This window comes from Sphaeramia orbicularis, chromosome 22 (genome assembly GCF_902148855.1).
Source record: "Sphaeramia orbicularis chromosome 22, fSphaOr1.1, whole genome shotgun sequence".
In the NCBI taxonomy this organism is placed as follows: domain Eukaryota; kingdom Metazoa; phylum Chordata; class Actinopteri; order Kurtiformes; family Apogonidae; genus Sphaeramia; species Sphaeramia orbicularis.
This window is the reverse complement of record NC_043978.1, coordinates 53,160,227-53,174,331: the sequence shown is the minus strand read 5'-3', so window position 1 is coordinate 53,174,331 and position 14,105 is coordinate 53,160,227. Positions and strand designations below refer to the sequence as shown.

Genomic DNA, 14,105 nt, shown 5'->3' with positions numbered 1-14,105 from the left:
TAATAATAATAATAATAATAATAATAATAATAATAATATAATGGTTTTACCCTGAGCGCCGTCGCTGCCACTGTCGATCTCCTTTGTGTGAACGTGATAACAAAGACAGATTTGGTTGGATTTCTTCTCCCTTGATAACCAACGGAGGGAACCCCGAGTGGAAGAACAGCATCGATTTCAGCTTCTCTATGAGTATTATAAGTCATCCAACTGGGGCGCTTTAGTTGAAAATCAGTTTTTTGGACATAAATGAAGCAATAAAAGGCCGACTGAGATCAAATTTGGTTCATACTGATCGTCTTACAAATGTGTACCATCCACAGTTCATATGGTGTCATTTTCATTCACTAGGTGGAGTTTTATGGGGAAAAAATGGTTTATTATTATTATTATTATTATTATTATTATTATGCCACTATCAGGTTGATGTAACTCAAACTGAGTTCACAACGATAATCTAATAATAATAATAAGAAGAAGAACACATTTTATTTATAGGTGCCTTTCTTGGCACTCAAGGACACCGTACAGTAAAACAGTAAAACAGGAGAGTAGAAAACAAGCAATAAAGCAGAGTAAAAAATAAAAGGCAGGTTAAAAAATTGGACAATGAAATTGTGTTCACAAAGAGAAAGAGGTCCTAAACAGATGCGTTTTGAGTCTGGATTTGAAGAGAGGGAGTGAAGTGGTGTTTCTGAGATCCGGTGGCAATTATCGTGGATAGATTTATATATAGCAGAGGATGGGGGGGGGGGGTTGGGGATCTACCCTTGCTGTCGGCCCCCGACAGCATAAGCCTCGTTCTAATATTGTCCAGTGTTGCATTAACACTGTTGCATTAACAGAGCCTTCAGGAAGTAAACAATTTAATGATTAGGGCTGCGTATCAGCAAGAATCTGGCGATACGATACAAATCACAGTACTAGGATCACGATACGATATATCACGATATATCATGATACTGTTAAAAAGGCAATTTTTTGTTGTTTTTTTTTTTAAATGATTATTTCCTTGAAGAATTGAATTACACCAGAAATCTGCACAAATACTAAACACATTTTATTTGATCCCAACAGGATCTAATGTTCTATCACAAAATGTTCCTGTGTTCAAACTGAAATTGTGTTTTACAGACATTCCAGTTTCAGATCCTGTTCAAATGTTCAGATTCTATTAGTTCACAACTAACATCAGAACAGGATTTGAGTTCAATCCAAATAAAGTAACTAAGAGCTAGACTCTGCGTCCGGGGATCGTGTTGTCGGGCTCCCTGCCGTCGACTGCCACCCAATCCACAGTCCACCCGGCCCCTACGATTCCCTCGGTGGGTGGTTAGTCCACCGGAGGGCGGGCCCACATCGCTCCTTCGGGCTGGGCCCGGCCGGACCCTGTGGGCATAGGCCCGACCACCAGGCGCTCGCATTCGAGCCCCAACCCCAGGCCTGGCTCCAGGGTGGGGCCCCGGCTGTGCCATGCCGGGCGACGTCACGTTCTTCTGTTGGTACTTCTTCATAGGGGGCTTCTGAACTGTTCTTAGTCTGGCCCGTCACCCAGGACCTGTTTGCCTTGGGAGACCCTACCAGGGGCATAAAGCCCCCGACAACAGAGCTCCTGGGATCATTCGGGCACTCAAACTCCCCCACCACAATAAGGTGGCAGTTCAAGGGGGAGATAAAGTAACTAACATTATTTAATAAAAGAGTGTTAAATAATAATAATAAAATATAAAGAAAGGAGAAAAAACAAAACAAAAAAACAAAACAAAAATGAACCCCCACAATATCTGCATTTGAATAAATACCTAAAAATATCGATACAGTACTTTTGAATATTGATACAGTATTGTGAAATGAAATATTGCGATATATTTCAGAACCAATATTTTCTTAGACCCCTACAAAGGATCAGTAAAGTTCTATCTAATCTAATCTAATCTAATCTAATCTAATCTAACCTATGGGTTTGTTGAATTAATGTTGCTACCACAGGTTGCTAAACTAGTGAAATGATCTCAGTCTGTTTGTAGCAGTTCTTTTGCATTTGTCCACTGGAAGGTTTTTGGTTTTAGTCCATATTAACTTGAGGTCAATTTAGGGGTGACATGTTGCTGTTGCGTAAGAAACAATGACAAAAAAATGACCAAATTTTAATTAAAAATTGTATCTTTAACTTTGTGGAGACTACCTTTATGACTTTGATTCGGTTTGATGCATGTAAGAAAAGCCTCTGCAGACTCTGACCGCACACACTCTGGCTCTATCATACTTATGACTGCTGTCATTCTTATCATCATTCAAGTGCCTTTTAATAACTATACTATTATTACAAGGGCAAAGACATTAGACGGGCAAAGCTGTAATAGAAGAAGCACTCAGGGGATGTCTTAGCACTACGTTAATGCCTCTCCCAATACCTTCGATTCAGCCTGTCACTTAGACAATAATGGAGTCTATCAGTCAACGTGCTTTTGGGTCAGTGATGTAACTAAAGGTCTGAGTCTTCACTGACCTCACCAGACATTTCAGTTATGATCCACAGCTTGGTGATTTTTCATGCATCTCATATTTTATCCTCAATGTTCTACTTCACTACTTTATCATCAGATAATACAAGTGGTCAGAAAAATCAAATCTCCCTTAGAAAGTGGTTCAAAAAAGTAAAAAAAAAGACAGCTATCTACAATATAAATATAGACAGAGGAATGCATCTTTTCCATATTTGTGACGATGTGACACATAACTGCATGTAAACATTATACAAACCCAGCAGAAGTCCTGTAGTGTATTACAGTATAAGGACAGATGTGTAAGTTCAGTGGCATCATGAATAGATTTGGTCAGAATCATGTTGACAAACAACATTTTCTGTCGTTTCTACAGTTGAAAATGCACAAAAGTTCAGATACCATATATTTTCCCCCTATATTTACACACTCTAAAATTGTTAATTATGCATATTTTTTCTGTTATTTAAATTGTCAAAATATCATGTAATCCAATTAACTACACATGACTGCTATTTTGGAAATGTATTTGCAATCTATTCAGATTATTTGCATTTCCTATGTAATTCCTTTAAAAAAATCTTTCATTTTGTTTTTTTGTATTTGTTATAGATAATATATGTCAGTTAATTAAATTTAAGAAGGTGGCTGTGTAGGAGAAGTTAAATGGTATTTGCTAAAACTCAAAAAGAAACACAAATGGATTGTTTCCAGATGTTTAATAATGCTATTTTCATTTTAAGGATTAGAAGAAAATTAGCTCCTTTTACGAACCAGAAAAATACAGTTAAAAGCAGTGAAAAACAGGCAAAACTTGATAAAAACACGGCAAAACACACTAGCAAAACACTCCAAAACAGCACTATCACTATTCGGCTAAAATTTCCTTAAGGGGTCAAATGAGTGTCCATTTTTGTCCAAAAAAACAGTTGTCATAAAGTCATAGAAGTGTGTGTAAATAATGCTAATCCATTTGTGCACAGACTACTGATATTCTCTGACAGTGGAAGCTCTATTTTCATAAATACTGGATTTGGAATAGCACGTGTATGTGAAAACTTTTGCTGGTGGACGGACGTGACATTACCCATGATGCTCTGGTCAGTACCAGTGCTTTATTAGGAATAAACTTATAGACTTACTATTGATAATTCTCCTCTTCTTCATAAATGTTGGTATTGTGGATCTAAAACAATCCCAGCTGACACAAAAACACTAAATGTGTCAGTGGACGGATGTGACATGGTTGTTGTGGATCCCATCATACTGATGCTCTGCAGCCATGTCAGCGTTTACACTAATGATCCCTGTGCAAAAACTAGGAGCACTATTATTTACTGGATAGTTTAGCACCAGACTAAAGAGGAAAGAACAATATAGAATTGCTCTTTCTGTATAAAAATGCTTCTTATTGTAAAAGTGTTGATGTAAACAGTGCTGTGTGCCATTCTTCATGTATGTATTGGTGGAACAGAAGCAGGATGGATCAGCACCATACTCCAGATTGAACCTGTACAAATAAAACATGTGATATGGAGGAGAGAATCTGGGAAGAAAAACTGGGGAATCCAAAAGAAGAGAAGATTTGTTTTTCAGCTCAATTCAGTTCAAATAGAACTTGGCCATTTGTGACATGAAAATATAGCATTAATTGTGCTGAAATGGGACATTTTTGAGCTGAAAACATAGTTCATATGAGCATCAACATGTTGAACAGAACTGAAATCCTGTCCATTTGAACAACTGTCATTTACCAACACAAAGTTCCTTTGGATTCACTGAGATTGATTTCTGATGCACAAAGACACAAATAAGACCTCTAAGCAAATTTTAGCCGTATTATATACAATTATTTGCAAGAATTCACCACAGAAACGTGGCTAAAACCTCACTAAAACACCGCTAAAGGTAATAAGTGTCTCTCACTGACTGCACTCTGCTCCTTTCTGCTCCGCCCACTTTCACCCCTCCCCCTCAGCCAATGCAAGACTCCACAATAATGTGTTATATAGCATTTGAAATCTCCACATCTCAGCTTTCAGATGCCATTTGAATTTCATCCATAGTAAGAACGATGCAGGAGGTCCGATGAATCATGTTTGCATCACATCTTTTAAGTCAACAGCCACGTTATCTAAGTAGAAGAAAGTCACTGAGTTTAAACAGTCAGCCATGTTTTTGGTCTTTTCAAATCCTTCCATGTCACTGACTCATGTTTGTGTGTGTGTCCTTCTACCTTCTGCAGGAGTGTGTTATGCAGAGTTTGGCGTCCGCGTGCCTAAGACCACAGGTTCAGCCTACACATACAGCTACGTGACTGTGGGCGAGTGTGTGGCCTTTTTCATCGGCTGGAATTTAATTCTGGAGTATCTGATCGGCACGGCAGCGGGGGCCTCGGCTCTCAGCAGCATGGCCGACTCGCTGGCCAATCACAGCATCAGTAACTTTATGATCTCACACATTGGGACACTCAACGGTCTGGGTGAGTGGGAGCGGATTGTTCTTGTGACTGTGGTTGTTTAACCCTATTCAGGATAACCGAAAAACTTACGTTACTGGATAACCAAGGTCCAAGTGGACCCTGTTTTTCAAAAAAATCACCAAAAATGTATTTGAAGTTCAATTTTTTTGATCAATAGCTCAACTGAAAGTCTGGATTGTCTACTTTTAGATAAGCTGTAGATAATTTGCATCTAAGTAGTCTGTAAGGATCCCATATCTCCACTTCTGTAGAAAAGTATCAAATTAAAGACATTCTCTTTCAAAGCTCAAAAACGTCAAATACACATTTGACAACATTCTATGCAATTTTTGGTACGCTGGTGCTGAGCCTATAAACCAAATATGAAAGAAAAATACAGAGTAGTTTTTTTTTTCTATGAATTTTTTAATACCAAAACGTAACGATTTTCTGTGATTTGGGCATTTGAAAGAACATACAATATATGCCCCATTATCTAAGGAATTAATATTCAGTAATAAAGTCAGCGAAAGTTGTTCTTTCTCATTCCTTTCAACAATCCTTTTCCAAAACAACTGTTATATAATGTATAGAATTTGGTGGATTATCATTTGGATCTGGTGCATTTACTATATCTTTGATCGTGAACGGCAATCTGCTGTTGCACCTGAACATGGCCTCTGCCCCTACCATGGACCCTACCATGGACCCTACCATGAACCCTACCATGGACCCTACCATGAACCCTACCATGGACCCTACCATGAACCCTACCATGAACCCTACCATGGACCCTACCATGAACCCTACCATGGACCCTACCATGAACCCTACCATGGACCCTACCATGAACCCTACCATGAACCCTACCATGGACCCTACCATGAACCCTACCATGGACCCTACCATGAACCCTACCATGAACCCTACCATGAACCCTACCATGAACCCTACCATGGACCCTACCATGAACCCTACCATGAACCCTACCATGAACCCTACCATGGCCTCTGCCCCTGTCGTTGCCTCTTTCTCTGTCACCTGATCAGGAACATTCTGTTCCACTGCCCCATTTTCATCAATTTCCAAGACATCATCAATATCTGAGTGGATTTCAGCCTCTGTATCACTATCAAGGCTGTTGTCACTGTTTGGAACAAAATCATCATCTGAATCACTTTCACTATGAAATCGTCCTTGGATGACAGCTGGGGTTGTGTATTTTGTCCTCCTGTGGGTCACGGTTCAGTTATTTACATTTCTGGAAAGTAAGAAAAAATGTTAGTAAAGTGCATCCAGAATTACAGCATGAAATAAGTGATCAATTTTACAGGGTCCGAACAGACCCTGTTGAGAAATGTAATATTATATAAAAACAAACAAAGCTATCATCATAATTTTCTACGGTCCACAAAACAACAAAATTTGGTTCACTGAAAAAAAAAAAAATCTGACAGATTCATTGATTTTTGCAAAAACTAGCAACGTTTTTTCATCCACAGGGTCCGTTCAGACCCTGGTTATCCTGAATAGGGTTAATGTAATGAATATTGACCTGTTTCGAAGCAGAGGAATAATTATTAAGGTCCTGAAATTAAGCACTAGTACCACATTCAATTACAAGTAAAAACTGGGTCTACAAAAACTAAAGTCTTTAAGTATTATCAGCCAAATGAAGATAAAGTATGAAAGTTAAATGGCCACTGTCAGTGTTCTACTATTATATGTGATGTTTTTGGATTCATTTCACTGCTGCATTCATGTTTATGTGACATTATTCAGCTTATATTCAAGGCTGATGTCATTTGAATGACTTCATAAACTGTTGGTAGTTTAATCTACAGTCTATTCGATTCCATTCGATTCATGTATGCCCAAATCAATTTTCCATGAACTCAGAAAAACATCCCGGTGACAATGCATTTTCATCCAAACCATGAGGGTTTTAAAGAGTTTATTTTAGATGAAGAAGGAGGAAAAATGTGTCAATTAATAGAGGGAAACTTAATCCTTTAGTTTAACACAAACATTCAGAATCAACATTCAGAGACTAAAGCCGTCAGACAAACAGTCTCAGAGGCAAGGGACGATATTCATCTTGAAGATTTAGTGAAGTAGATTTATCATGATGCATAAAATGGAAATGCAAGTATGTCAAATGTATTCTTTAGCACAGCTGTTGAGTAAAAGTCGTTTCATTTCTTATAAACTGAGTAGGATGTTGTAGACTGGACTAAACATGCAGAGTAGTATATTTGTTAATTTTCATTATTTGTGTAATTAGTGTTCTTAGTCTGTGGTGCTATATGAGCAGCAATTAGAATATGAAACAGTGCTCAAAACACAGAGAATAAATATCAGACGGTAATAACAAATTTAACCCTTTCATGCATGAATTATGAGAACCTTCATCAAGATCCCCCCCCCCCCCGAGTATGTTTTTTCCTCTTTAGACATGAAAAAAAAAAAAAAAAAAATCAATTGAATTTTTTTGTGAACCTATTTTACATGGAGTTACAAAAATGCCACTCAGCTGGACACTATGCGCTACATTTTAGAAGCAAAGAAACATGTATTTACCAATATACTGTCTGACGACTATGACATAAAAACATTTTTAATGCTGCTAATCTGATGTTTTCTCACATGTTAACATACTCTAACACTAGTTATTATTCACTTCATGGAGATAATATGCAAAAAAAAAAAAACTAAAAAAAAATTGTTAAAAAAAAAAAAAAAACCTGTTAATTGCAGTCTAACAACAATTAGCATTTTTTTACACTCAAACATGTTAGTGCAGATCAGGTTTATCTAGAACAGCAAAGTTACAGTAATGGTCTGAATCGCATTGTGTGGGATGGTGCAGAAGTGTCGACTGTGTTGGCTGATATGGAACTAAAACAACAAAACCCATGAATATACAAGAGAACATCTGGAGAAGAACTGTCCACTGGAGTGACCACTGTGCATGAAAGGGTTAAATATTCAATAAATGGAATGACAAAATAAAATAGTAACTAAAGCAAAATGTAAAAGCCAAGTAGAGGAAGGGAGGTTTGAGATTATATTTCTAAAATGGCCAAAAGATGAAACTGCATTGATTTAAAAATGTGCCGTATTTTGTTACATGATTTGATCGCATTAAAATTTAAAGCTGTTTGGCGTGTCGGGTAAAATCCATGTGAGTAATGAAACACATTTGAAAGGTAGTGAATGGACTATTTACTGTATTTACTCATAAGCAGATCTTTTAAATTAGTGGAAGCAGCAGCTTAAGTGAAATGCCCTGAAAGACTAATTTCCCCGAAGCATCTGAGTAATGTTCCCCCATACAGACCCAGGGCTACTTTTGTGTCAGTTCCCAAGTGAAATTTTCTCTACATCTTACTTCTGTAGTTTGCATTTTATCAGTATAAATCAGATATTTTCTTGCATTTAACTTATAGACCATTAAGATGTCCCTAACAATTCTGATTAAAGTGGAGGGTTATTATATCAAAAACAGACAAAAATGGAAAAAAAAAGTGACTTTTTCAGTAAAATCTATCATTAACTGAACATAAACCAAGCATCTCCATCCACTGTCATTGATCTAATTCCATGGGTTTTACTGGTGAATCAATCGATCAAACTTTTAAACGCCAAAATACCCCAAAATAATGATGCCAGAGAATGGCGACCCCCCCCCCCCCATCCCTGAAGTGACTGAAACATTAAAAAAAAAAACGTGTGCACGGGAGTCATGCAATGATACTGTGACATATTTGCCACATTGCATTGTGGGTATGTGACATTTTTCTCATTATGTTCTGTTTTATGTGCAGGGGTTCAAGGGAGGAGGGGGGTTATGTTCATGTTTATTAAGGTTAATGTCTGTTTTACAACGTTTATTGGCCTTTTTATGTTTATTTTTATTAATTATTAACCCTTTCATGCATGAATTATGAGAACCTTAGCGGAGGTTTTTTTGTTTTGTTTTTTTTGAGTGTTTTTATTCCTCCTTAGGCATGAAAAAACAATGAGATTGAGGGGTTTTTTTTCACAGATTTACAAAAATGTCCACTCAGCTACACCATGAATTTTATTCTTGAAGCAAAGAAACATGTATTTAAAACACAATACCATAAAGTGATATGAAAACAGTGAAATGAAACCATGTTTGATGCAGCTAATCTGATGTTTTCTCACATTTTAACATATTCTAATACTAGTTATTACTCACTTCATGGAGATGATATGCAAAAAATAACAATTAACAATTGATTTCCACTCAAGAACCAATCAAGAACAGCAAAGTTAGAGTAATGGTATGAATTGCAGTTTGTGAGATGATGCCTAAGTGTCCACTGTGTTGGCTGATATGGAACTAAAACAACTAAACCCATGAATATACAAGAGAACTGCTGGAGAAGAACTGTCCACTGTAGTGACCACTATGCATGAAAGGGTTAATTAACCATTAGTCAAACCTGTAGGCCGGACAATGCCGTACCTGTTTGTTGCTGTCGAGCTGTTGTTCATGTTCTATTTATGAAACCTTTGCTCTTTCAAAGTAAAAACGCTTCCTACGCACCTTGAAACTTTCAATATCCTTCCTACAAAGTACATGTGCAGCAATACTGCCCTTAACCAGTCGTAACCACGTCAGGGATCACATCAACAGGTTTCTGAAAATCATTTCACCACCCCCTCCGGTGTCCCCCACTTTGAGAACCCCTGTTGTAGAAGATGATGGTGTTTCCACATTCACTACGGAGCCTCTGAACATCTAAATGGGTCATATCTGATGACCATGAAAAGATGACAAACTACATTTTACACCTATTGTTTAGTTCACAGGTGTCAAACATGCATCTCGGGGGGCCAAATCCGGCCCGCCAAAGGGTCCAATCCGGCCCCTGGGATGAATTTGTGGAATGCAAAAATGGCACTGAAGATATTAACAATCAATGGTGTCAAAATCATTTTAATTCAGGTTCCACATACAGACACATACAGTCCAATTAGATTAAAATGGGTCAGAACCAGTAAAATATTATAATAACCTCTAAATAATGACGACCCCAAATTTTGTCTTTGTTTTTTTGGTGTAAAAAAGTAAAATTACATGAAAATGTTTGCATTACCAAACTATACTTTTACAAAAAATGTGAATAACCTGAACAAATATGAACAAACGGAAATGTCTTAAGAAAAGTAAATGCAATTTGACCAATATTCTGCCTGTTACTAAATGTTTTGTGCGATTGTAATGATAATGATGATGAAATTCTTTATTCAGTCATCGCATAATAATACAACTAGTGTCAACAACAACACTTCAAACATTACAAACATTACTAACAGGTTAATGACTGAAAAGGCCCAGGCAGAAGCAAATTGCTTCTATTAATGCCTGTCCGACAGAACACATTCAGCTACCCAGCATTCAATATAGGAAAAAGAAAAAACAAAAAAAAACAATGCATCCAAGCAAACAAACAAGCAAAACATAAAAAGGTGAAAACAAACCAGAGAAATAGAAAACTTGACCACCAAATTAATGGTAATTTAATGTAGAATCAAAAATAAATTATTTACCTATTACTTATTAGAGCTTAACAAGTGTATCCTTCAAAAATTGCCTTTCATACCATTTTTTTAAATATCAAAAATGCACGTGTGTAAATGATAAACTGATAAACCGAGACAGAATGGTGTTAAAATTGCACTTGTTTTTCTTAAGACAATTCAAGTTGTTCATGTTATTCAGATTTTTAAGGAAACTTTGTCGATGTAAACCTGGTCATAATATAATTTTACTTCTTTCACTGTTATTATTTTACTGGTCCGGCCCACTGCAGATCAAATTGGGGCGAATGTGGAACTGAAGTAAAATAAGTTTGACAGCCCTGGTTTACATGGATTGATAGGATTAGTGGATCAACAGGTATGAAATAGTTTAGATCAGTAGATGGTTTTGGTTGGTGATGGATGTTTGGGCCTTTATGGGTTAACTCAGTGTCTGGGAAGTCATGACGTTAATGGAGAGAAACAGTGGCTGTGGCCATCTTCGATTTCAAAATGAATCATGCTCCGCAGTTTTCCAGGTCATAAACAGGACCATGAGGGGGATGCCGGCTCATCTGCTGTAACACTATAGTTGATGGGTGCGCCAGCTGCGTCTATCTGTGAGACACCGTCCTGTCCGTGTCTTCCTGTTGCCCGCTGACAGAGCAGGGGTGGTGGTCGCATGACAAGCGCTGCAGCCAGCTGTTCCGCACCATCATGGAAAGTTATGGTTTCCCTTTCCTGCAGGACAGGGCTGTCAGAGTTCAGGGGCCATTTTCAGCCCAATATGATCTCCAGTGGGCCAGACCAGTAAAAAAATAACAGTGAAAAAAGTAAAATTACATTATGATCAGGTTTACATCTTCAACGTTTCCTTAAAAATCTGAATAACATGAACAACTTTAAATGTCTTAAGTGCAATTTTAACAATATTCAGCCTCAGTTTATCAGTTTATCATTTACACATGTGCATCACAACTTGCATTACAATTACAAACACACAAAACATTTAATAACAGGCAGAATATTAGTAGAATTGCATTTACTTCTCTTAAGACATTTCAGGTTGTTCATATTTGTTCGGGTTATTCAGATTTTTTGTAAGAGGATAGTTTGTTGATACATTACATTTTCATGTAATTGTACTTTTTTTACACTAAAACAAAGATAAAAATCTGCAGTTTTCTTCATTTATAGGTTATTATGATAATATTTTACTGGTCTGACCCAACTGAGATGTAATTGTTCTGTATGTGGAACCTGAATTAAAATGGTTTTGACACCATTGATTGTTAATATCTTCAGTGTAATTTTTGTATTTCACAAATTCATCCTACAGGCTGGATTGGACCCTTTGGCGGGCCGGATTTGGCCCCCGAGCCGCATGTTTGGCGCCTGTGCTGTAGGAGAATAAGAGTATTTGTGCACACCCCATTTGGCTCAAGCTGTTGGGCTGAAATAGAGCGTGTTGTCAATGTGTTTTTGTTCCTTTCTCTCCAGGTAAAGGAGAACAGTCCTACCCTGACCTCTTGGCGCTGCTCATCGCGCTGCTGGTGACAGTGATCGTAGCTTTGGGAGTGAAGAACTCTGTAGGCTTCAACAACGTTCTGAACGTCATCAACCTCATAGTGTGGGTGTTCATGATGATCGCCGGTCTGTTCTTTGTCAATGGAGAGAACTGGGACGAGGGCAGATTCCTGCCATTTGGGTGGTCAGGGGTACGTAAGCATCCACACATATCGGCTAAAATGTGCTTAGAGCTCTTATTTGTGTCTTTGTTCATTATAAATCAATCTCAGTGAATCCAAAGGAACTTTGTGTTGGTAAATGACAGTTGTTCAAATGGACAGGATTTCAGTTCTGTTCAACATGTTGATGCTCATATGAACTATGTTTTCAGCTCAAAAATGTCCCATTTCAGCACAATTAATGCTATATTTTCATGTCACAAATGGACAAGTTCTATTTGAACTGAATTGAGCTGAAAAACAAATCTTCTCTTCTTTTAGATTCCCCAGTTTTTCTTCCCAGATTCTCTCCTCCATATCACATGTTTTATTTGTACAGGTTCAATCTGGAGTATGGTGCTGATCCATCCTGCTTCTGTTCCACCAATACATACATGAAGAATGGCACACAGCACTGTTTACATCAACAGTTTTACAATAAGAAGCATTTTTAGACACAAAGAACAATTCTATATTGTTCTTTCCTCTTTAGTCTGATGATAAACTATCCAATAAATAATAGTGCTCCTAGTTTTTGCACAGGGATCATTAGTGTAAACGCTGACATGGCTGCAGAGCATCAGTATGATGGGATCCACAACAACCATGTCACATCCGTCCACTGACACATTTAGTGTTTTTGTGTCAGCTGGGATTGTTTTAGATCCACAATACCAACATTTATGAAGAAGAGCAGAATTATCAATAGTAAGTCTATCAGTTTATTCCTAATAAAGTACTGGTACTGACCAGAGCATCATGGGTAATGTCACGTCCGTCCACCAGCACAAGTTTTCACATCCACGTGCTATTCCAAATCCAATATTTATGAAAATAGAGCTTCCACTGTCAGAGAATATCAGTAGTCTGTGCACAAATGGATTAGCATTATTTACACACACTTCTATGCATTTATGACAACTGTTTTTTTTTTTTTTGACAAAAATGGACACTCATTTGACCCCCTAAGGAAATTTTAGCCGATATACAAACAGATACAGTCAATTTGTCAATGGCAGTGATTTACAAGTGATCAGTTCCATTCAGACCCTGTTTGTTGTGTTCCAGGTGATGCAGGGTGCAGCCACCTGTTTCTACGCCTTTATTGGATTTGACATTATTGCAACCACTGGAGAAGAGGCCAAAAGTCCAAACACTTCCATCCCCTATGCCATCACTGCGTCGCTGATCACCTGCCTCACAGCCTACGTCTCTGTGAGTTACCGGAGACGTCACAAATGTATACACAGGATATGCACACACACATTATCCAATCCAATCCAACTTTATTTATAAAGCACTTTAAAACAACTGCAGTGGACCAAAGTGCTGTACAGAAGAATAATTAAAACCAAAATAGAAGAATAAAATACAGAATAGATTTAAAGACATAGAAACTGTACACAAAAGAAAAAAGTGCTATACAGAAGAACAAATAAAACCAAATAAAAGAATAAAATACAAGATAGATTAAAAAGCCATACAATTAAAAACAACATAAATAAATTAATAAAATAGATAAATAAGAACAATAAACCACTACCAAATAAAAACAATAGAATAAAGATTGTACCTTCAAACATCTCACATGGTTTCAAAAGCCAAGGAGAAAAGATGGGTTTGAAGAAGGGATTTAAAACCAGACAACATCCTTGTGGCTTTGTCAGACCGAGCTAGTGGTGCCAGTTCTGTGACAGTTTGGCCAGAGTGTCAGTTTAATTGTAACTTGGTTTTAATGACGACGTTTTTGTCATGGCGGGTGGTTTCGTGTGTGGAGCGTGTTTGAACCACAAGAATGTCATTAATTCTCATTAATTAATTCTCGTTAACATTAATATTCCACTGTTCAGTTTGGAGATT

The 14,105-nt window shown here is 37.4% G+C and overlaps 1 protein-coding gene across 1 annotated transcript in view; it reads left to right on the top strand.

Moving 5' to 3' along the window:
* slc7a14a (solute carrier family 7 member 14a) overlaps nucleotides 1–14,105 on the top strand; it is a 72,600-nt gene that overhangs the window by 38,779 nt on the left and 19,716 nt on the right. The window contains exons 3-5 of the mRNA XM_030126867.1: nucleotides 4,750–4,986; nucleotides 12,019–12,236; nucleotides 13,314–13,460. Of these exons, the coding sequence (XP_029982727.1) occupies nucleotides 4,750–4,986; nucleotides 12,019–12,236; nucleotides 13,314–13,460 (602 nt within the window). The remainder of the gene's footprint in view (nucleotides 1–4,749; nucleotides 4,987–12,018; nucleotides 12,237–13,313; nucleotides 13,461–14,105) is intronic.